General features: G+C 39.6%; 2 protein-coding genes across 3 annotated transcripts; both read left to right on the forward strand.

Annotated features, from left to right (window-relative positions):
• Positions 1–263: 263 nt before the first annotated feature.
• On the forward strand, positions 264–9,052 carry eno1b (enolase 1b, (alpha)). Its single transcript, XM_037102149.1, has 12 exons — positions 264–330; positions 2,269–2,363; positions 2,779–2,874; positions 3,492–3,550; positions 3,659–3,728; positions 5,192–5,325; positions 5,429–5,651; positions 5,819–6,016; positions 7,237–7,438; positions 7,543–7,651; positions 7,904–7,962; positions 8,697–9,052. The coding sequence occupies exons 2-12, from the start codon at positions 2,279–2,281 to the stop codon at positions 8,764–8,766; spliced, it is 1,305 nt and encodes a 434-aa protein (XP_036958044.1). The 5' UTR covers positions 264–330; positions 2,269–2,278; the 3' UTR covers positions 8,767–9,052.
• Positions 9,053–11,611: 2,559 nt separating this feature from the next.
• Positions 11,612–22,058, forward strand: rereb (arginine-glutamic acid dipeptide (RE) repeats b). 2 transcript variants are annotated; one of them, XM_037101464.1, is made up of 17 exons: positions 11,612–11,822; positions 12,685–12,733; positions 14,300–14,424; positions 14,973–15,072; positions 15,170–15,268; positions 15,557–15,637; positions 15,746–15,899; positions 16,019–16,105; positions 16,227–16,420; positions 16,636–16,785; positions 17,076–17,186; positions 17,330–18,462; positions 18,610–18,814; positions 18,906–19,608; positions 19,698–19,835; positions 19,923–20,097; positions 21,011–22,058. In XM_037101464.1, the coding sequence occupies exons 1-17, from the start codon at positions 11,728–11,730 to the stop codon at positions 21,042–21,044; spliced, it is 3,633 nt and encodes a 1,210-aa protein (XP_036957359.1). In that variant the 5' UTR covers positions 11,612–11,727; the 3' UTR covers positions 21,045–22,058. The 2 variants fall into 2 exon arrangements, with proteins under 2 accessions (XP_036957359.1, XP_036957357.1); XM_037101462.1 differs by having other exon boundaries at positions 11,613–11,822; positions 16,633–16,785.
• Positions 22,059–22,242: the final 184 nt, after the last annotated feature.

Raw genomic sequence — 22,242 nt, forward strand, 5'->3', positions numbered from 1 at the left:
GACCATGGGTACCACACTTCCCCCCCTCTGCATGACTTATACACCACACGCTGCACCAGCAGGGCCAGAGGGATTATCAATGATCCCCATCACCCCTGCAACAAACTGTTTGTGACCCTCAGGTCAGGCGAAAAACTCCCCTTTACGTCCATCTCAACATTCATTTGGTGTAGTTCATGTTATAAACGATGGGGGCACCAACACGCACGCAATGCGCCAAACGTGCTGAGAATACATGAGTAGAAGAAGAAATTCTTATATCTTCGCTTCTTTAGCACTTCAACTTCCTCTCCGCCGACCTGTCTGTACTTGCCATCGATTGACAGCAAGGTAGAAACGCCTTTTTGCGCTGTTCATGGTTAAAATTAATGTTTCATTTGTTCGTTGTTTGTTTAGTGAGTGTAGTTTGTCAACAGGCTCGTGTTATCGTTGTGTAACGGTTAGTCGTGACATCAGTTAGCTAATGTTGGCTAAACAAACCAGTTAAAGTTAAGTTAGTGCTGCAACCGGAAACGTGTTTGAGGTCTGGATGGAAGACGAAGAAGTTCATGTTCTGCTCAAATCTTAAATGACCTACCATTGAATGTGGTTTCACAGATTGTGGTTATTTTGTAAAAGTAACGTATCGCAGACAAATCTCAGACTACTGTAACGTTACATTGTAAAGCTGAAGTGGTGCATGTGGATAAGACACACACACACACACACACACACACTCAAAATACGATGGCTACTTGCTAGCTTTTCTTTTCCACTAGTAAGTGGACCTTAAATCGATATTTGTGAGTGTCAGTCAGTGATTTCCAAAGTAAGATTATGGGATATATTTCCCATAATGATAGTGATCTATATTGACGGACAGCTGCTGTGCAAAGTGAATTCGGAAAATGCATGCGTTGCAGCAATTTGCAGATATAACATCAAAACTATATAGCTATGTTAATTAAACTGTATGCTTCGTATGAAATATATAATTAGCTGAAGTTTTTGCCGTAACATTTCATTTTCATACAGGAGCTATAACTGTGTTTTGTAGAAAGTTGCTAGGTAGGTAGGTAGTTTCGCTATGCATTTAATTATGATATTGGTAGATTTTGTCTGACTTTTTTGTACTCCTGAATTAACTTTTCAGTATTTCAATCTAGTATTGCAAATAGATATGGGACAGTATGAACATTTTATGTTATCATCTCCAGATATATCGTGATAATCTTCAAAATATTCTTAAAATGGCACTTAAGTATACTGGATTCGCTTGACCATACATTACATTATTACATTACAGTACAAACAAATGTTTATATTGCACTGCAGACAGGACACGTCTTTTTCAGTAAACATACCTTCCAGTGAAATACAAAGTCTGCGATAACTATTGTCCCATTCACTGTTCCAAAGATGTTGCCCAAGCATATATGCATTTAATGTTTTTGGAGTTTGATGGCTCATTGTATGTGTTTATTCCTTATTCTGACTACACTCTATGTCTATTATACCCCCAACTTGTCTGATGGCTTTAGTTCCAAATGTCCAAACCACAGTAATCTTATTATTAAAGTTTAAAATTTAAATTGCTTTTGTGGTTTTTTTTTTCCAACTTGTTTCTTGGCATTCAGATTACTTATCAGCTGATGATAAAGCTCTACAGTGTAATGGTGCAGAATAAGTGTGTACATTTTATTGTGGAAGATAGAACTGGAATTGCAGTTACCTTTTATGTTCTTGTCTCTGGTGTGCAATCCAGTCTGCAGAAAGAGTCACTGTGTTGACCTCCTTGTTTATCTGGCAACCAAAGTGGAGGGATTACCTGGGATATCGTGCTGTGGTTAATTGCTAAGGGATGTTGCAATGCCAGAAAAATTGTTATAATTAAAGTAGCATCAGGTCAGTGTTAAAACTTAAATTTAAATTTAAATTCAGCAAAACAGGCTAGTTGTAGCTTTAAGCTTAACCTTGCTTTGACAGATGCAGCACTTTCTGCATCCTTATGCCATGTGATTAATCAGATGAAGGTCTAATCCAATTAGGATGGTAGCATGCCTGTTAGCATGCCTAAGCTTGCAGCTAGGTCAAGATATTTTTGTGAGTAAGCTCCAAGGAGGAAAGAGTGTAAAAGAGGTGCGGCAGTAGTAAGGGGAAAAAAAGGCTTTTTAGATTGTGATACATTTTTATTTGTTTCATTCTTCTGTCTCAAACCAGAGATGGTACAGGCCACAGTGCATTTATAGCCAGATAATAACAAGTTCAACTTTTCTGTCTCATCTCAAGGTCCTACAACATGTCTATTGTCAAGATCCACGCCCGAGAGATCTTTGATTCTCGTGGAAATCCCACCGTAGAGGTTGACCTTTACACTGACAAAGGTAGGCAACAGTGTATTACTTATTAGACAATGTACAAACATCTTGTTAATGTGCCTCAATAGCATAAAAAGTATAACATCTAATTTTGATGCAACATTATTTCTATTTTTTTTTTTTACCTTTTTGAATAACAGAATCACTTTGATGGTATAGTGTCTTGTAGCAGGGTAAATAGTGTCTTTGTCACTTGTTTCTGCATGTAACTTCAGTGAGAGGGTAGGATCACAGCATTGCATACCTGTTACAGGTTGAAAAGCGTAGGGGTTTTCAACATTTAACACTGTTATGATGTAATGAGTTTTGTTTGTAGTCAGCACCTACATACTTACATGCTACATGCTTCAAAATGTGTTTTATCATCATCATTGATTCTCATGTTGCCACTCTGTGAACTGTTCTCATTTACTTCTCACAGGCTTGTTCAGGGCAGCTGTACCAAGCGGCGCATCTACTGGAATCTATGAAGCCTTGGAGCTCAGGGACAATGACAAGTCTCGCTACCTTGGGAAAGGTTTGTACACCGTGTTTGTGTTTTCTTTTAGTTGGGAAAAATTGGTTAAATGATAGGTGTATTTACCAGCAATTATAAACTTGTTTTATTGCCTGTGTACTTTGAAGCAGAATACAGTTTGAGGAAAAATACAATATTTTGTACCTTGCTCATTTTCTTTCTCTGTCATCTTTACTCTCCATTTTCTCTTTTCCTTTTTGCCAGATGTGAATGGGTTAGTGAGTTTCCGCTGCCTTGTCCCTTTTAATTAAAAAATAAGATCTGTGCATTTGACAGTCGAACGATTAATTATACCGTCAGTTAATTTGTAGCTGAATATTGAATGCTTTTGGTAATCAACAAGATTTGGTTTGCAATGTGAAAAGTCAGTAAAGCATGCTCTCACTCCTCTGCTGTTGTTAAGCCTGTGGATGTTTCAACTCTAAAATGACAAATGTTGAAGAAAAGTATGTTGCTTAACCAAAAAAGGGTAATCAAAAAGATATAATTTATACTACTGCATGCCTCTCTGTATGTAAAAAATAAAATTGCACGCATTTCTGATTCTATATTATCGGCTCTATAAGAATTGACCATAATGTTGCTTAAGAATAATAACACTTATGTGTCTGTTACAGGAGTCTCAAAGGCTGTAGAGAACATAAATTCAACTATCGCGCCTGCATTGGTTGGCCAAGTAAGACAATAATTCATACTCTAAGTTTGTGTGTTTTCGGATCTTTTTTTTCCCCCCATTAATTGGTTACTGATGTGAATCATTCCTGACTTGTTCTCATCTGTTCAGGATGTATCTGTGGTTGAGCAAGAGAGAATCGACCAGATGATGCTTGACCTGGACGGCACAGAGAACAAATGTAAGTGATGGCAGTCATGCTCTTAAGTGTAACAGTTTTACTTATTTTGTATCTTTGTTTAAAATCATTGTCATGCGGCATTATGGAGCATCTCCAATAAAGTGTAATACACATGCTGTATCTGTCTATTTTGTGCAGTAGTAATATTTTCTTATATCTCATTTTTTAATTACACAGTTAGAAAGTAACTACAGGATAGAATACACAAATACAAATTCATGCACTGAGCATACAAATGTACCCATATATATGTATGAATAATTAAAGCACACACCTAAAATAAGCTATATTAAAGGTAAGCATAGTATTTATAAAAGGGTTATTTGAAGGAATTTTCTTTCTTAGTTAGTGACCTTGTATTCTCTCTGTCTCAGCTTAGTGCAGCTGTCCTTGTTAAGAATGAAGCAAAAAGACCTGTTTCTATAAAAACCAAGATTAGAGTAAGATAGAAACTGCACTACTTGTCTCTCTATGTCTCTCACTAAGTCCATCAGTCTTTGGATACAGTTGTCTCTTTACTAAGGTGAGGTTAGAATGATTATTCTGTCTAAAGTACAGAATACATATTCATTAACCCAAAGATAGAGTATATCATACAGTTTGAACAAGGTCACTCTTTAGTGAACATAGTAACTCTAGCCTATGGAATACGGCCTTGTTCGGATTAGACTACGTTATCTGGATATCCAGCCATGGGTTAATTAGACTATTGATCAGGATGCTCTTCAGAATGCTAGTGGTTGGCAAACTACAACTATTATTCTCCTTGATCAAGCTTGTCAATAAATGCTGCTTCTTAAGACATCAGGTCTCCTGGCATCTTCTTCATAACCACAAGTCCACCAGCTCTACAGAAATTCCGTCACAGGTGAACATATAGAAATTAGATTTCAGAAGCTGCTTAAAACATATTCAACAGATCTGATGGAATTGGGAAGCTGTTTCAGGGATAAGGATAAGAATAGGAACACTTAACACATAAAAGACCCAGATAGATAACTGAGTGTTCGACAGCAAGAATAGAGGCTCAATAACTGCTCTGTATGCATGTGCCAACCTGTGCAAGGCCTTGTATGTGACTAGTCTAACAACCGTTTTTTTTTTTTGTTTGTTTGTTTTTTTTAAAGTAGCCTGGCTGCTACATTTTGGACTGAAATAAGACAAGTCTGAGAGGACAGAGTAATGCATGAAAAGAGGGAGTTACAGTAGTCAAAAAGAGTCAAGCTTAAGGTTTTACTAGAATCTCCAAGCATTGGGCTGATAGTGCAGGTTGATTTTTGACATGTTTCTTTACTGAGAGAAATGGCTGAATGAGGTGAGTAACATGAGGAAGTTCAAAGAAACAAACAGAAAGAATACCAAGATTCTTAAATGCAGTCTGGATGCTACTAGCGAGATGACTAATATAGTGATTGACTTTCTCTAATTAAACATTTTTGTTGTTGATATTTCCTTTTCTCCAGCCAAACTCGGCGCAAATGCCATCCTGGGTGTGTCCCTGGCTGTTTGCAAAGCAGGTGCAGCAGAGAAAGGTGTCCCCCTGTATCGTCACATTGCTGACCTTGCAGAAAACCCAGAGGTCATCTTGCCCGTGCCGGTGAGGATCTGTGGGCCAAATTACATACATCAGTTTCCTGCTTTCTCTTCTCCCGTCCATTTCATTGTGAAGTCATGACTCTCGTCTCTCTTACCTCCACCAGGCCTTTAATGTGATCAATGGCGGCTCTCACGCAGGAAACAAGCTCGCCATGCAGGAGTTCATGATCCTGCCCGTTGGTGCGAGCACCTTCAAAGAGGCCATGCGCATCGGAGCCGAGGTCTACCACAATCTTAAAAATGTCATAAAGAAGAAATACGGCCAGGATGCCACTAATGTGGGGGATGAAGGTGGCTTTGCTCCAAACATCCTGGAGAACAAGGAAGGTCTGTAAAGAGGAATGATTTCATTTGAGCTACTGTTTTATTAAACTTTCTTAGGAGCACTGCTTACAGGTTAATTTCAGAATCAAAAAATGCTCCTGATACAACTTTCATACCATTCATCATGTTAAGTAAACAGATCTGTTCATATGTATTGTTTAAATCTGCAGCTCTGGAGTTAATAAAGGAGGCCATTGCCAAAGCAGGATACACAGATGAGGTTGTGATCGGCATGGATGTTGCAGCGTCTGAATTCTACAGGGACAAAAAATACGACCTGGACTTCAAGTCTCCTGATGACCCGAGCCGTTACATCACTCCTGACGAGCTGGCTGATCTCTACAAGAGCTTTGTGAAGGATTATCCAGGTAACATCTCGAACACTTCGTCTTTTCACACATTATTTAGCAGGAACAGAACAGGACACACAATATAGAGTTAATGTGGCCTCATGAATGGAAGAGACCCTTAGCTTTAGTCTTTCCTTCCTCTGAGAGTACTAGACAAATTGATAGTGTGCTACTTTCAACACCGCTTTACAGCATCAAACAGCTGTCTCATCCCTGGAAAGCTGTCAAGAACATAGAGCATAGTTTCTCTTTTATACTTCAAGATTGAGAAAAAAAAGAAGAATTGAATTAGATGCAGCTGCAGCGCAAGTTTAAAGAGATATGAAGAAGAAAAGAGAAAGGAAACAAGAGGGTTGAAAGTCATCTCATTTTTGAAGAAGTGAAACCTGACCAAAGCACTTGTCAAAATGTAGATGGCACAGATTTGTCCTTCAACTAACAATGACAACAACAGAGTCAAAGGAATACTCATCACAGCAATCATCTTTGTCTGAAATAAAAAATAACCAAGTAAAAAAATAAAGACTAAGGAGTCACCCTCCAAATTTAAGAACAAGTCACAAATGTTAGATCAGCACTGTCAGGTATTTCTCCTGATTTATCATACTTTAAGAATGGAGGGATATTTTGGGTTTATTACAGCATAGGTCTTATTTTAGCTTAGTTTTGGCCATAATTCCTGTTGATAATAATACAATTTTATTAACCAGGTTAGCTGTTAGAGAAAAACATGAGCAGTCAGACTATCTTACAGGTTTTATTCACAAAGGTTAGCAATTGTATTTGAAATGCTCAAATGATCATCCAAACTATCTTTTGTTTAGTACATAGATAAATTTGTTGATGCAACTTTGACATGCAGTTGTTGACATAGCTAGACATAGTAAGGAATTATACATTTAACATTTACATTTAAGTGTATACTCACTTTCAGTGATTAACCTCAAAGTAAATTGGTTTAGATAATCTGGCTAACCTGACCCTTTCTAATCATCTGGTTGTCTTGTCATTTCTGTTTCTTGCCCCTGTTAAACCTAACCCTATTAATGTTGTTGTGTCCAACACCTCAGTTACTGTAGTGAGTGACTGAAATGATGATCCAAAAAAACAGAACTCAAGCTGTAATACACCAGAAATATTCTTAAAAACTTTGATGGAACAAAATCAGATTTTCAGTTACAGCCATCCTGATCATCTGTTTCAGCTGATGAAAAATATCTGCTCTCTGTCACTCACAGTGGTTTCCATCGAGGATCCCTTTGACCAGGACGACTGGGCAGCCTGGACTGACTTCACTGGAAGCACTGAAATTCAGGTTGTTGGAGACGATCTCACAGTCACCAACCCTAGTCGCATCAGCAAGGCTGTGGACGTGAAGGCCTGCAACTGTCTGCTGCTTAAAGTCAATCAGATTGGCACAGTTACAGAGTCCATGCGAGCGTGAGTGAAATCTGGGATGTATTTAGACCAACTATATACAAGAATATGTACAACACAATGATCTATAATGTCTAGAAGCTGATGTTCGTGTCTCATCCATACAGATGTAAGATGGCTCAGGAGAACGGCTGGGGTGTGATGGTCAGCCATCGCTCTGGTGAGACTGAGGACACCTTCATAGCAGATTTGGTGGTCGGCCTGTGCACTGGACAGGTAAGTTCAGCTGTTAAAAGCGTGTATTGCATCAGTGTGTCCTTTTGAGAATATGAGAAATAGGACAATTACTTAAAAACCTATGGATTTATCTCCACTGTCACTGTACACTTAAAGGTTATTAATGGTTCATGGTTATTTTTATTTAACATTGAGTTGAAATGAAAGAAATTGAGTCTTCATGCTACATAAGAAAACAAATAGAATGGTTTAATATAATGCATAAATAATTGTATACATTTTGTCATACAGATCAAGACTGGGGCACCGTGTCGCTCTGAGCGTTTGGCCAAGTACAACCAGATTCTGAGGTAAGTCTGATTGTTAAACAATTTTTAGCAATTTACCTTGCTTGTGTAATTATTCAATTTGTTAAATCCCTACAATGTCTTGTGTGAGACAGTACTCACTTCCATTCTCACCAGAAACTTGGTATTTCACCAGGATGAGCTTGGTTTTCTGTGACCTCACATCTATGTTGATGAAAGTAATAGTCTTCCTTGAAAGAATGTTTGTTTGGTGTTGATGAGAAGATTTCACCTGGAAATTTTTTATGAAGTAAGGGTATGTAAAGATGGATAAAGATTATCATCACAACTTGCCCCATGTGTGGGTAGAGGTTTTCAACTTTGTGGATTTATTATTTTCAGGTATTTAAAAGAATATCTTCATTTTTCAGTAGTTAGGTTTACTACTTCTGGGTTAGATTCAGGAAAAAGATCTTGGTTTGGATTCAAATAATAAGTCAACTTTCACTTCAGATTTTACACAAGACATGAACAGTGACAATCACAAAAAATAAAAATAATCTGTTTGAAGTTTGAAGTTTAAAGTGAGGAGACAGCCAGTGCCAGCTCTGGAGAACAAGCATCAGACACACAATGCTGTGATGCAGGTTGTAAGGCACTGTCCTTGGGCAAAATAACAAGTCTTACAGGAGTCTCACCAACTTGTGTTGTATTGATTTTAAGTTTTTTGCCTCAGCAAAATCTAATAAACACCCTGATTTTAAAGAAGAAATTAACTTTAACTTTTTTTATTGTAGAATTGAAGAGGAACTGGGAGACGCGGCTCGTTTCGCTGGAAAAAACTTCAGAAATCCGCTGAATAAGTAAATGGATGGACAGAGCATTTACTTTACCTACAAATCCATGAAGACACATTGGCTAGTAATGGAGAACACATCAAAGCAATAATGGTTAAAGTAGAACTACTCATATTCTAACCATGGTAATGATCATGACTATCAAGCCCTTTACTATATACTGTCCTCTTTGTTAATGTGAAATGAAATAATAGACCTGATAATAAGTTGAGTAATACATATTTACAACACTGTAATGACAAAAGCTGCACTTAAAGACAATTGGAGTAAATAAAAAAGTTTTCTTAGTGACAGAACGTGTCATGATTGTTTGTGTCATATTTCATTTTATTTTGCTGTGGCAGTCTCTGCATCTCTGCATGTCAGTGTATCAGATCACAGATAAGGGCAAACAAATCAGAACAGCACTGCACTGAGTCAGACTGTGTTGACAACATACTCATTTCTCAAAACTTCAAACATTGTAGTTTTGTAATTTTTTTAGTAACCTTTTTCTGTATCTCTTGATTCTGTCTCATTAACACATACACATCTGCATTCTTTTAAAATCAACTTTTCCCTTGCAGCAAGACTCAGATGACTCAGGCTTGTTCAGCTGCTGGTGTCTATTTGAAAAATGGCTTGACTTTAATCAGACTGTGAAATCATGAGCTTTGAGTAAGTGAACAGTTTGAACATCTTTACTGCCACACTTGGGAGTAAAATGTCACTAACTCCTCTTCAGGTGGCTACAAATGGGTGATTTTATTTGAAAACTTGCATAATACAGTACAGCCTGTTCCCAGCTAAGTAGTTTGGTTATCAAATTCTGCTAATAATTAAACAGATAATGACAGGTAATCAGTCAGGTTTGTTTGTAGATTTTCAATCTCATTAGCCTTGTGGGGAAGACCTTTGGATTCTTACACCTCTGAGCTGCTGTCAGGTGATACGCTTGATCAAAACCGCAAAAATAAATTGAATGATGTGGAAAAAGAAAAGGTACAAAGTAAGACAAAATAGAGTAACTGAAAAGTGAGGTATGAATAATAATAATAATAAGAAGAAGAAAGGTTATATACACCTTGTTCACATTTAACATACAAATATGACAAAAGGAGGAAATAGCATAACTGCAACCATAATTGTAATAAACACAGTGTGTTGAATATAAGTATACAAATTCCTTGAATACAAATATAATTCCACAAAACTGGATTGCCAGAATAGTTGTGTGTTGTGAACAAGAATTATATACTATATGTATGTGTGTGTATATATAGTGAATATATCTGAATTAGGTAATCAAATTATAATGAAGATCATAATTAATAGTCTGATTTTATGTTAGAAGTTCATGTGTATTATACTATTCTATATGTTTATCATACATATAGTAAATGAATATATCTAAAAACATTTTATATACACTACTCAAAATTCTGACATATCTCAATTTTTATTCAGTGTGTTATGAATATTTTTTGTCCCCCCAAAAATGTGAAACAATTCATTTGACTTTTATTGCATATCCATGCACATACAAGTGAACATGCATATTGCAACATCCCTAACTAATTTTGAGTAGTGTGATTGTGATTTGTTATAAAAATGTTAAATTCAACAATATAATGTTTAAGAGAGCCAAATATTGAATTATACATAAGTTCTTGATGTGAACTATTGTTTTTATATGTTTTTATTTATATGTTTATTTCATTTTTATATATAATAATAATCAGTTGTTTAGGAGGTTTTCAGATACTCCAGGTTACGCACTAATCCCAAAATGTAAAAATACTCCATTACAAGTAAAAGTCTTACACTGAAAAGTATGTTGGCATAATCAGGAAAATTAATGTTTTGGATGTACAACTACAAACAATGTAGTTCTGGAGAAGAAACTTAAACTCAGGATTTTTACATTTACAGTATTAATGAGCTAATAATAAAAAACTCAGAAATACATGTTTTTTCCCATAACTGAATAAACATGATAATAAGGTCCCCAGAGCACTGTTTGAAGCTAGAACAGTGGCAGGGTCCGCCACCTATAAACAAAGTAAAACAAATTGTTTAAGGTCAGATTTTTGAGGTGTAACAAAATTAATGAAATCAGTCAATGAAGATTTTTTTCCTCTGATTAAAATTTCGTCCTCAAAACGACACAGTGCACCTTTCAAGTATTTTAAAAAATGGCATGGTGACAGTTATACTATTACATAACTATTAATGATATTATTACTAATGCATTGATGTGAAAGCATGATTTTATTATCGTTGTAGCTTATTTTAACTATTTGTGAACAGGAATGCAACCAATGACTATTTGATCTTGAGTATTTTTCTTAAACAATCGATTGATTAGTGTGTGAATAAAGTGTGTGTACTAAATGCTGCCCAAAATCACACGATGCCAGTCAAAAATGAATGAAAAAGATAATTATTAGCATGTGTTATAATAATAATAATAATAATAATAATAATAATAATAATAATAATAATAATAATTACTATTATTATTATTGTTGTTGTTGTTGTTGTTATTTCGCAATACATTGGAACCTCTAAATAAGACAAAACTGACATAATGTTATTACTGTATCTTGCATCATGACCACTGTCCTGCATTGTAAATGTGGATCACCATCGTCAGCAGGACTCTTCCTGTCGGTGTCATGGCTTACATAATAATGTTTAATAACCACAGCAGTTCTCTCAGTATGGAGTGTTGTTTGATTCATGGACGCCCGTGCAGCCGCAGCTGATGATGAGCGGCCCCAGTGTGGCTGCTGCTGCTGCCGCTGCTGATCCGCGGCACATGCTCAGTTATGTACACCCAGACAACTTTGAAGGCTTAGCAGTGGCTGCTGAGGTCATTGCACTGGAAGAAAAAAAAAAAAACACACACACACACACACACACACACCGAGTCCCTCCACTACACCGCCTCCATTTTGAATAGCCATGTAATAGGGGATTCGCATAGTTTATGTGTGTGTGTGTGTATCGCCCACTGCGCTGCGTAGTGTCAACAAGCCACATCCAAACATCCTTCGACATGGACGACCTGTTCAGTCCGCGGAGGTAACTTGATTAACTTACCGTCTGCGTTTGCATGTTAGTCGCCACGTATTGAATGCGTGTTTCGGTGTTTTGCGGCGCTACTTTGGGAGCCGTTTGTATGGAATAGTCGGAGTGTCAGTGGTCACGAAGTTCGTGTCTGGCTAACAAGCTAGCTAAATAACGGCGTAATGTTACTGTCTCGTTAGCAGCTAGCAGGCAGCTCTCGTTGGTAAAACGCCTTTTCTGTTCGCTTTATTGTACCTTGCAGCCATTATGTTAAACCATGTCATCAAGGCAGATTAACGTCATGCATCGCTGCTTAATAAATCGGCTGTTATTGCCGTCGGGGCTTGACGTGTTACAGACGGGGGTCGTTATCGCTCGTATGCGTGTGTAACGTTATGTCGTGCATGCTAACATTGATGTTTATTATTGATCGCATACTTTAGCTAACAGTTAGCCACCAGCAGCTGTCAACCTGTTATGAGCTCCCAAGTAGCACACACTGTTCTCGTAATGGTGACCGTAAAAATTAGCAGCTCATGTATGATTGATTGACAGTCTTTTGCGGTGGCTAGCGTCAGGTTTCATTCATGTAATATAAGGAAACGTCGCAGGTCACGGCTCAGATTGGTTCGCGGTGATGGAGGGGCGGGATGAAATCACAGTGCAGAGGGAGGGGAGCTGCACTCACCACAGCCAAGTTGTTATACACGTATTGATCTTCCGTCCATGTGAACGCCGTTACACGTTAATTACCCGCTAATTAACAGGTGAAATTTAGTTAGCACGCCGTCTTTACCTATGAGAACAATTACATGTATGATCGTAAACACTGATGCACATGGGATGTTGTTTTTGTTGTTGTTGCTGTTTATTTCAGGAGCCTGAACAGCACACAGGGCGAGATAAGAGTGGGACCAAGTCATCAGGTACACCCTGCTCCAACTAAAACATCACTCATATCACCAGTGTTGTAAAAAGAACCCAAATATTATACCAGAGTTAAAGTAAAGATATGTTTAAAAAAAGTGCATACAGGTTAAAATCACCCTTACAAATAGTACTTGGGTAAAAGTCTGAAAATAATTGGTATTATATTTAAATAGCTTATTATAGTAGGTGTTTGTAGCTCAGGAGGTACAGCAGGATATCCAGTATTACACTTAAAATGAAATTACACATCTATTTACAATATATAAACAATTGACAATAAAATAGAATCATTTTAAAATGTGCTGCTTTGGTTGTGATGCAGCATTTTAGTGCAAAGTTATTAGTAACTAAAGTAATCATGTGGATGTAGGGGAGTAAAAAGTACAGTATTTGCATCCAAAATATATTGGAGTGGAAATATAAAGGAACAAAAAATGTAAATACTTGAATACAAGTACATGAAAATTTTGCTTCCATACAGTGCTTGAGTAAATACACTTGCTTACATTTTATCACTGCATATCACACCGGAATTAAATCAAATACCTAAACAATTAATATATAATTCTGTCTAAAAAAGTCAGATTCATATATTTATTTATTTGTTTTCTTTTGGGAGTAGAGACGTCAGTAAAATTGTGATTAAATTGCTTGTGTACCTGCCTTTGACTATTGTCCTCTTGAGCTCATTACAAAACTGATCAGACTTGTCTGTTCAGTTGGGTTTGCAGCTTGTTATAGTGTCTGAATGCAACTCTGTCATAGGCAACATGTATTCAAGCTGAAATCCTTTATGCTTTTAGACAAATGTTGTTTATATAGCACCATTCAGACACAAGACATTCAAAGTGCTTTACAGGGACAAAGACGTGCATTCCAACAAGACATTAAGAAATGTTTTAAATATCTTTTAAATGACAAAAACAACACAAGAGTTACAGATTCAAAAGAAGTTATTAATCGCAGTCATGTCATAACCCTAATTATGTGAAAGGACAGTAATGTTTTAAGCCCTGGTTTAAATGAGTTGACAGTTTGAGCAAACCTCAGGTACTCAGGAAGCGTGTTCCACAGGTGGGAAACAGTGAAACTAAAAGCTGCTCCACCTTGCCTTGTTTTGATCCTAGGAACACTGAGTCAACCTGTCCCAGATGACCTGTGGAGTCTGGATGCTTTGTAGCATACAAGTAAATTAGAGATGTAGATGTTTATAGAAAAGATTTAAAAACCTTTCCTTTGGCAGACTGAAAGCCAGTGCTGTGAGTCAAGAATGGGTGTAATGTGCTCTGCCTTGGTTTTAATGAGCATCCTGGCAGCAACATTCTTGACGAGCTGCAGCTGTCTTCCTTTTCTTACTTTAATTACATAAATACACACATTTTTGACAGCTGAATAACTGTTTTCAGTTTCTTTTGTACATTTAAAAAAAAACATCTGCCAAGATTTTGCTCAGTAATGGCACTTTATGAAGCATAAATCTCAGCAGGGCATTTGGTTGCTTGTCTTTAAGGTGTTCTAATGAATGTTTGCTGGTTTTTGTCTGTTCTTTGGTTGCGCTGTAGGCCAAGCTTCCAGAGTTGCAGCCGTGGCCCGCTCCCACTCTACAGACTCAAACAGAGAATGAGGAGCTCATGTGGACGCCTGGGGTCAATGACTGTGATCTTCTCATGTACCTTAGAGCTGCCAGGTCAGTGTCTATACTATATCGCTTCAAACCACTGGTGTTATCAGTCCTGAGTCATGCTAACGTCTTTAAAAAGGCTCAAACCAATCATTTTAAGCGGTAGTCAGGAAAGTGTCACAAATGGGGAAGTACTTGAAAAACAAAACCAGTCTTGTTTTGGAAAAAGGTGAAACCATTGAGGTTAATCTCCTTTTTTTTAAGCTGGTTTCAACACATTTAAATCGGTTGGAAGATGCTTTGTGTCCCAGTTCTGTACTTTCTCATTTGAAATCCATGCATCACAATGGTTGACTGGTTGTTTAATGTGTTCAGTGAGGGAGGGCTTCAAACACATTTTACCTTTATCACTTTTTGTGTTGATTAAAAAACTGTTGAATAAGCAGCTCTAGCGGGACAAGGTTAAAGTCTAATGGCTCTTAAGCAGCCTCATTATTGTCTGTTTTCTCTATTTATTTCTCAAAAGCCATTCAGCAGTGAAATGTGGTTTCAATTTGGGCAGTGACAAGTGAGAGAATGCACAATTAATATTGATTTTGTTTTTATTCTCCAAGGAGCATGGCAGCATTTGCAGGAATGTGTGATGGTGGCTCCACAGAGGACGGATGTTTAGCAGCATCCCGAGATGATACCACACTCAATGCACTCAACATGGTGAGGAGCATCATGTTCATCAATACCCAGTAAATTCAAAGAACATAAATATTGGATTGCAGACTCACAAGCACCTCTTGTTTTCTCTCAATTCTAGCTACATGCAAGTCATTACGATGCAGCAAAAGCTCTCCAGCGTCTGGTAAAGAAGCCTCTTCCGAAGCTCATTGAGAAATGCTGGTCGGAGGATGATGTGGTGAGACGGCTTTAGCCACTGTTAGCTAGCTTTAACTCTACTTGACATGTTTAAGAAAAAGTCAGTAATTGGCAGTTTATTTACCATGAAGTAAAATAGTATTTATTAACGGGTACTTTAGTTTTTAAACAGAAAATAAGTCTAGTACTAGTAGATTCATCTTAGATGTGTCTAGTAAACACAGCTATATATCACAAGATGACCGTTGTCTGTACCAGAATCTTTAGTGTTGCAACTGCATGTCATTTAATCTTATCTACCGCTATTCTCCCTCCTTTTTCCTGACAGAAACGCTTCATCAAAGGCTTGAGGCAGTATGGAAAGAATTTCTTCCGCATCCGGAAAGACTTTCTGCCCAGCAAGAAGACTGTAAATGAACACCGTGTATTTTCGTGTAGAACAATTTTTAATGCCATATTTTTGATTAAAAACACAACTTGTACTGTTTCCAAAATGTCCTGTGTTCTTTTTAATCAGGGGGAGCTGATCACTTTCTATTACCACTGGAAGAAAACTCCTGAGGCTGCAGGAACAAGAGCTTACCGACAGCAACGCCGACAGCCGTCCTCTCGCAAAGCTAAGACTCGCTCTGCAGCAGCTCCCGTCAACACCCCATCACGGAATTATTCAGGTGTGCTCTTTGTGTGTTGCTGTTTTCTGTATACCAGCTAATTTTGTTCTTATGTGTGGTCACTAAGTGTGGCATTCATAGGAGTTGAACTTGATCAAGGCTGATCTTTTCCTTTGCAGTGGATGTGAGTTCTGCCAGCGAGGATGATCTTGACAGTGAAGACAGCGAACAGGAAATCAAGAGCTGCAGCCACTGTGGTGCAACAAGTGAGTACATGTTATTTATTTTTGATTTATAACATGGGGCAGAGTTCAGGTTTTCATATAATAGTTTTTTTTAACAGATTACTGTAAAATCCTTTCATCATGAGAACGTTCTCTTATACAGGTTCGAAAGATTGGCACCAGGGGGGAAGAGACAACCCGTTGCTGTGCACACCTTGTCGCACATATGAAAATAAACATGGATGTCTGCCACCTGCTCCAAAATCTGCAGGCGCTCCGTTCATGTTTAAACCTGTTAAAGAGGAAGAAGAAGTGAACAGCAAGCACGGCATGAGGACACGGCGAAGCAGAGCACCTGTAAGCCTGAGGCCTCTGGATCAGTCGCACTTAATCTTTATTACTAGAAATGAGACATGAAAACTTTTCGAGAAAATGCAAATCTGTGTCATAATGACTTTTGACCGATGCTGGTTCACCTTTTATCTTGGAAAATACATTTAACATCTCAAAAACATTAATTTTTCTCTTGTGTTTTGACAACAGTAACAACTGAATATTTCTCTTTAAAGCAGCTGTCATCTTTAAGAAGCGGACACAGGAGGCTCACAGGCTCCCCTAACAGTGAGGATCAGCAGTCCAGCAGCCAGCCCTCCCCGAGTGGAGCAACCCTGAGGTCATCTTCTACAGATAATAAGAATGAATCCAACAGGAAGACAAACAAGGTATGCAAGAAAATCTAAGCATTTCATTTTCATACATGAACATGTGGCACCTGATTGACATTATCTCATCTGGCTGGTTGGGTTGTTTACTTGTGGTGGTCGAGCTGTTTGGTTGCAGTTAGTTGCATTTTAGGAATGAAGATGCTAGAAAGGAAGAGATTGCTGCTGCTTTTAATCATGCTACACAAACAGCTGCAACTCACCTCAACAGCCCCCACAGCAACCTCACAAATACAAAGCCTTCTGCCAGTAATTAACACCTCTTTGTAAATATCACGTTGTGTACACAGAAGATAAAAGAGGAGGTTGCATCAACAAAGACAACGAAACGTGTGCGAGAGAGTCCCGCTCAAGAGCCTGACGAGCCTGAGAAGGTAACGCCTAAAAGGCCGAAGACACAGGTGAGATGGACTCCTCAAGAAAAACTCTTCAGTCTTTAAATTCAATGAGCTTTTAAGTGTAAGGAGCTACCTCCTTATTGGAAAGAGTGTTCTATGATAAAAAAAACAAAACAAAAAAAAACATTGTATGTTTGTTCCTCCAGGATCCACATGGCTCTCGGTCCGAGGGAGAGGCAGAGGTGGAGGAGGAGAGCTCCTCTGAAAGCCGCAGTGCTCAGGACGATGGCAGCAGTGACACCAAAGACATCGATCAGGACAACCGCAGCTCCTCTCCAAGCATCCCCAGCCCTCAGCAGGGCAACGAGAGCGACTCTGACTCATCCGCTCAGCCGAACGGTGTCCCATCAGAGCCTGGTGCTCCTGCTGCTGTGTTGGCCGACACACCAGTCCCGCAGGTGCTCCCCTCTCAGGGCCCTCCCATCACTGCTCAGCCGACACAAAGCGGCTCCTCTGCTGATCCTGCTCAGAGCCCCCCTCCTCCTTCTCCAGACCCTCCTCAGCCAGCCGCTGGTCAGTCTGCTGTTGCAGTGAGCCTCAACAGTCGACCACAGCCCTCCTCTCACTGTCTTCCCGGTCCACCACCTCTTCCGCCAACACTTGGTCAGGACTCTCCTCTTTCTCCAGCATTTCAGGTGCCACCTGCTCTTAACTCTGCCCATCTTCATGGCCCGTCATCTCAAGCCCCCCCGCGACCACCACTCTTCTTTCGGGAGACCCAGCACCCACAGCCTCCTCTGTCTGGACCACAGATCAAGCCCCCTCCCACTACTCCAATCCCACCTTCACACAAACAGATGCCACACCAGTCTGCGACACCTTTCCCTCAGATGCCCTCCAATCTCCCACCTCCCCCTGCTCTAAAGCCCCTCAATGCTCTGCCCAACCAGCATCCTCCAGGCGCGCCCCCTCCCCCTCTCCAGCTCATGCCGCAGCCTTTGCCGATGCAGTCACTTTCTACCCAGCTTCCAGTGATCTCTCAGGTGCAGACCCACCCTGGAAAAAGCATGACCTCCTCTCACCCACCTGCTGCAGCATCACACCCTCTCACCTCTGTTACATCTTCTGCTATTGGCCCTGTCCCGAGCCTCCAGCCATCATTCCCGCCTCTTCCGCTGAGACCAGCGGCGGGCACCACAGCAGGTGGTTCACAAATTCAGATTAAAGAAGAGCCACTGGATGAGATAGAGGAAGCTGAGAGCCCACCGTCCCCACCTCGGAGCCCCTCGCCAGAGCCCACCATCGTCAACATGGCGAGCCATGCCAGCCAATCTGCACGGTATGTCTTGAGAACATAAAACATTCATATGTACTGTTGTGAAAACAGGTAGATTATAGTGTTTGAATGATGAATGATTCATGTTGCCTTTTTCGTGTGAATGAAGTTTATTCAAATTCACTAATGCGCATCTGTTGTTTCTCTCAGGTTTATCAAACACTTTGATCGTGGTTACAACTCCTGTGCAAGAACAGACCTGTTCTTCACTCCACTGTCATCCTCCAAGCTGGCAAAGAAAAGGGAGGAGGCTGTTGAAAAGTCCAGGAGGGAGGCTGAGCTCAGTGCTCGGCAAGAACGCGAAAGGGAGAAAGACAGAGAGAGGGAGAGAGAAAGGGAGGCGGACAGAAACGTTGTGAGTGCAACATTGTCTTTATTCATTTTTCAAACTTTTTGTCTGTCACAAAACATGCATGATTTTTCTAACATGCTGTGTTTATCTACAGAGAGCCTCCAGCTCCTCCCATGACAGTCGTATGAGTGAGTCTCAGATGACGGTTCAGGGCCATGGACGGCCCTCATTCGAGCAGCCGCCCACCACTGTAGCTGCAGTGCCCCCCTATATCGGCCCTGATACACCTGCCCTGCGCACCCTGAGTGAATACGCCCGTCCCCATGTCATGTCACCCACCAACCGCAACCACCCTTTCTATGTGTCTCTGGGCCCCGGAGACCCCCTGCTGGCTTACCACATGCCTGGGCTGTACAGTGCTGAACCCAGCCTGCGAGAGCGTGAGCTTAGGAACCTCAGAGAGAGGGAGCTCCGTGAGAGGATGAAGCCTGGCTATGAGGTCAAACCCCCAGACATGGAAACCTTACACCCTTCGGCCAACCCCATGGAGCACTTTGCAAGACATGGGGCGATCGCTCTCCCCCACATACCCGGGCCTCCCCACCACTTCGCAGCCTTCCATCCTGGGCTGAACCATCTGGAACGGGAGAGGATGGCACTGGCTGGACCTCAGATGCGTCCTGAGCTGAGTTACGCAGAGCGGCTCACTGCGGAGCGGCTTCATGCGGAGAGGATGGCGTCTGTGGCGACTGACCCTGCTGCCAGGCTGCAGATGCTCAATGTGACGCCGCATCATCACCAGCACTCTCACATTCACTCGCACCTCCACCTTCACCAACAGGATCCACTCGGTCAAGGTGAGGTTGCATTTGAATTTAATCGTCAGCAGTAATACATCCGGTGGTGTGAAGTTGATCTTTACTGAATAATTTATCTCTTCGTCCAGGTCAGGGCCCTCATCCTCTCGACCCCCTGGGACCAGGACCACGTTTGGCCCGGTTCCCTTTCCCCGGTGGACCAATCCCCAACCCTTTACTCAGCGATCTTCCTCATGATCACGAGATGCTGCGCCACCCACTGTTTGGTTCGTAATCTCAGCTTTTAACTTACTCACACATGAACTCTCTTCCCTGATTTCAGCTCCTCTGAATTTGGTCTTCTCACATTTTAGGAGCTGCATATCCACGAGAGCTGCAGGGCCCGATTCCTCAGATGTCGGCTGCTCACCAGCTCCAGGCCATGCACGCTCAGTCTGCAGAGCTTCAGAGGATGGCCATGGAGCAGCAGTGGCTGCATGGACATCACCTGCATGGAGGGCCTCTTCCGAGTCAGGAGGATTATTACAGGTGAGGTTTCTGAATTCTTGATCTAATGCCAACAGTTGGCGTCTAAACTGTCATTAATAAGTGACGGGATTGACTCTCAAGAAAAGGGCTTTGCAAATGTTTTTTTGGAAGGAATTGCTTTCAATACATTTGTTAGACTTAAAAGGTACACACTAGGGATCGACCCATACTGTTTTTCAGGGCTGATAGCGATACCAGTTATTAGTAATCAAGTAAACCAGTAATCTATATCTGGAACTGATATACATTTGAAGTAAAAATTCAAATCTTGGTGTCAAAATTTCAAATATTTAGGGGTGGAAGTTCAATTTCAGTACTGTATTTAAGTACAATTTTGAGGAACTTTAATTGAGGTTTTTTTTTGTTTCTGCTGCTTTTTAACTTCCAGACTATAACATTAATTTAACAATTTAAATTACTCCTCAGGTTCAGATTATTCAGTGTTTATCAGCCATTACTTGATGATGTGTTACCAATTTGGTGGTATTGTGGGTGGGGCATCTATAGTTAGATGATGCTGCATCAAAACAGTTTTATTTAAAAATGTTATTTAATCAGCATTTGGGCAAAAAAAACACAGATACTGATAGTGGGAAAAAATGCTAAATATTAGACAACCAGACTGATAATTGGTCTATCCTGAACACACACAGTGTTTAGTGACATGCACTGAATGTACTGTGTATACTCTTATTGATTATAAATAAAGATAATTTCATTATTATCTCAGATATGCAGCTTAATGTGATTTTATCATATGCCTCGTAGTAACTGCTCAGTGTTTGTTTTCCTTGCATGTTTGCCCCATGATGGAGCCATATTCATGCTACATAGCTTTGTTAAAATGAAAATGAAAGTGTTTCACAGCTAAGTGCTCCAGGCTTACTTACTTTTGTTTTCTTTTTTCATAAAGCCGTCTGAAGAAAGAAGGTGACAAGCCATCTTGAGTCCCAGGTGGTGCATGAAATCCAACACTCAATACACCCAATAGAATACTGTGTACTTTTGAGACTGTAAGAGAATATTTGTGTGTCCGTTTTTTGTTTTAATATATTTTAGAAAAAAAAAACCCTTTGTGGATCTTTATGTGCATTCCTTGTTCAGCACTTAATGGGACTGTCAAAGTCCGTCTGAGATTTTCATATCGCTTAAGACTTTATACTAGTTTTATTATTGAAATAAAAGGAACAATCTCACCCATTCATGTGAGATTTAAAGTGGCAGATTTTCTCTAACAAACTGTAAAATGGTTTCATATGCAGTGATATTAATTTGCTAAACCACAGCTCTTATAAAGCATATGAAAACAGACTGACTTTGGTGTTAAGTTTAAATATCCCTATGGTTTCTAAATGATTTCCCTGTACAGAATGACATGTAAATCAGTGTTTTGAATGATTGTATCGACCTAGCATGACTCAGTCCTCATTTTTTTTTCAACAAACTAGAGTAGCAAGTTGCATTGTGGTGTTTAGACTTTGAAAGATTAGTAGAGGTTGGTTTTACTCTTAAATCTGCTAAATATTTGTCTAAATCCTAAAGTTTTATATATCAAGATATCTTTTCACAATATAACCGAAGCTTTTATTCGCTCATTTTTGAGACTGTAAATATTACATGTTCACAATATTCTGTATGAATGAGTACTATTGATATAGCAGTAGATGTGAACACCTGACCCTTGATTCAGCACGATAGCAGTAAATCATAAACTAAAACAGTGTACGGTATTATAAGGTAAGATGATTAGTAATTGGACCATGATCTGTCGCTACAGACAGAGCGTTTGATTAGAATGATGTATTTACATTGTTTTGATGAAAATAACTGAATTGGACAAAGATTAAATTTTAATGGACTTTTTAAAAGAACTGCTTCTAAATTCAGTATTTATGTGACATAATATAAAAGTGTATCCATTGCATATTTATTTCAATAAATATTTCTGCAATGACACCTTATACTATTTGGACTTGGACCTCTATTTGAAAGAAACAATTCTGACAGCACATGAACGCTCAGAACGCACAGCACATTTGCGTCACATCCTGGAAGCTACAGGAACGCTTGATCGTGGCTATTCTAGACAGTGCATTTAGGTTCAGCAGGTGCGCCGCGGCCCATTCCAAAGCGTCACAGAAGTCT

This window comes from Acanthopagrus latus, chromosome 6 (assembly GCF_904848185.1).
Source record: "Acanthopagrus latus isolate v.2019 chromosome 6, fAcaLat1.1, whole genome shotgun sequence".
In the NCBI taxonomy this organism is placed as follows: Eukaryota; Metazoa; Chordata; class Actinopteri; order Spariformes; family Sparidae; genus Acanthopagrus; species Acanthopagrus latus.

Coding starts and splice junctions, on each gene's coding strand:
- eno1b (XM_037102149.1), top strand. CDS start 2,279: ATGTCTATTGTCAAGATCCACGCCCGAGAGATCTTTGATTCTCGTGGA. Junction 5,326..5,428: donor AGGTCATCTTGCCCGTGCCG/GTGAGGATCTGT, acceptor TACCTCCACCAG/GCCTTTAATGTGATCAATGG. Junction 7,652..7,903: donor TCGGCCTGTGCACTGGACAG/GTAAGTTCAGCT, acceptor TTTGTCATACAG/ATCAAGACTGGGGCACCGTG.
- rereb (XM_037101462.1), top strand. CDS start 11,728: ATGTGTGTGTGTGTGTATCGCCCACTGCGCTGCGTAGTGTCAACAAGC. Junction 14,425..14,972: donor ATGTACCTTAGAGCTGCCAG/GTCAGTGTCTAT, acceptor TTATTCTCCAAG/GAGCATGGCAGCATTTGCAG. Junction 15,269..15,556: donor GCTGGTCGGAGGATGATGTG/GTGAGACGGCTT, acceptor TTTTCCTGACAG/AAACGCTTCATCAAAGGCTT.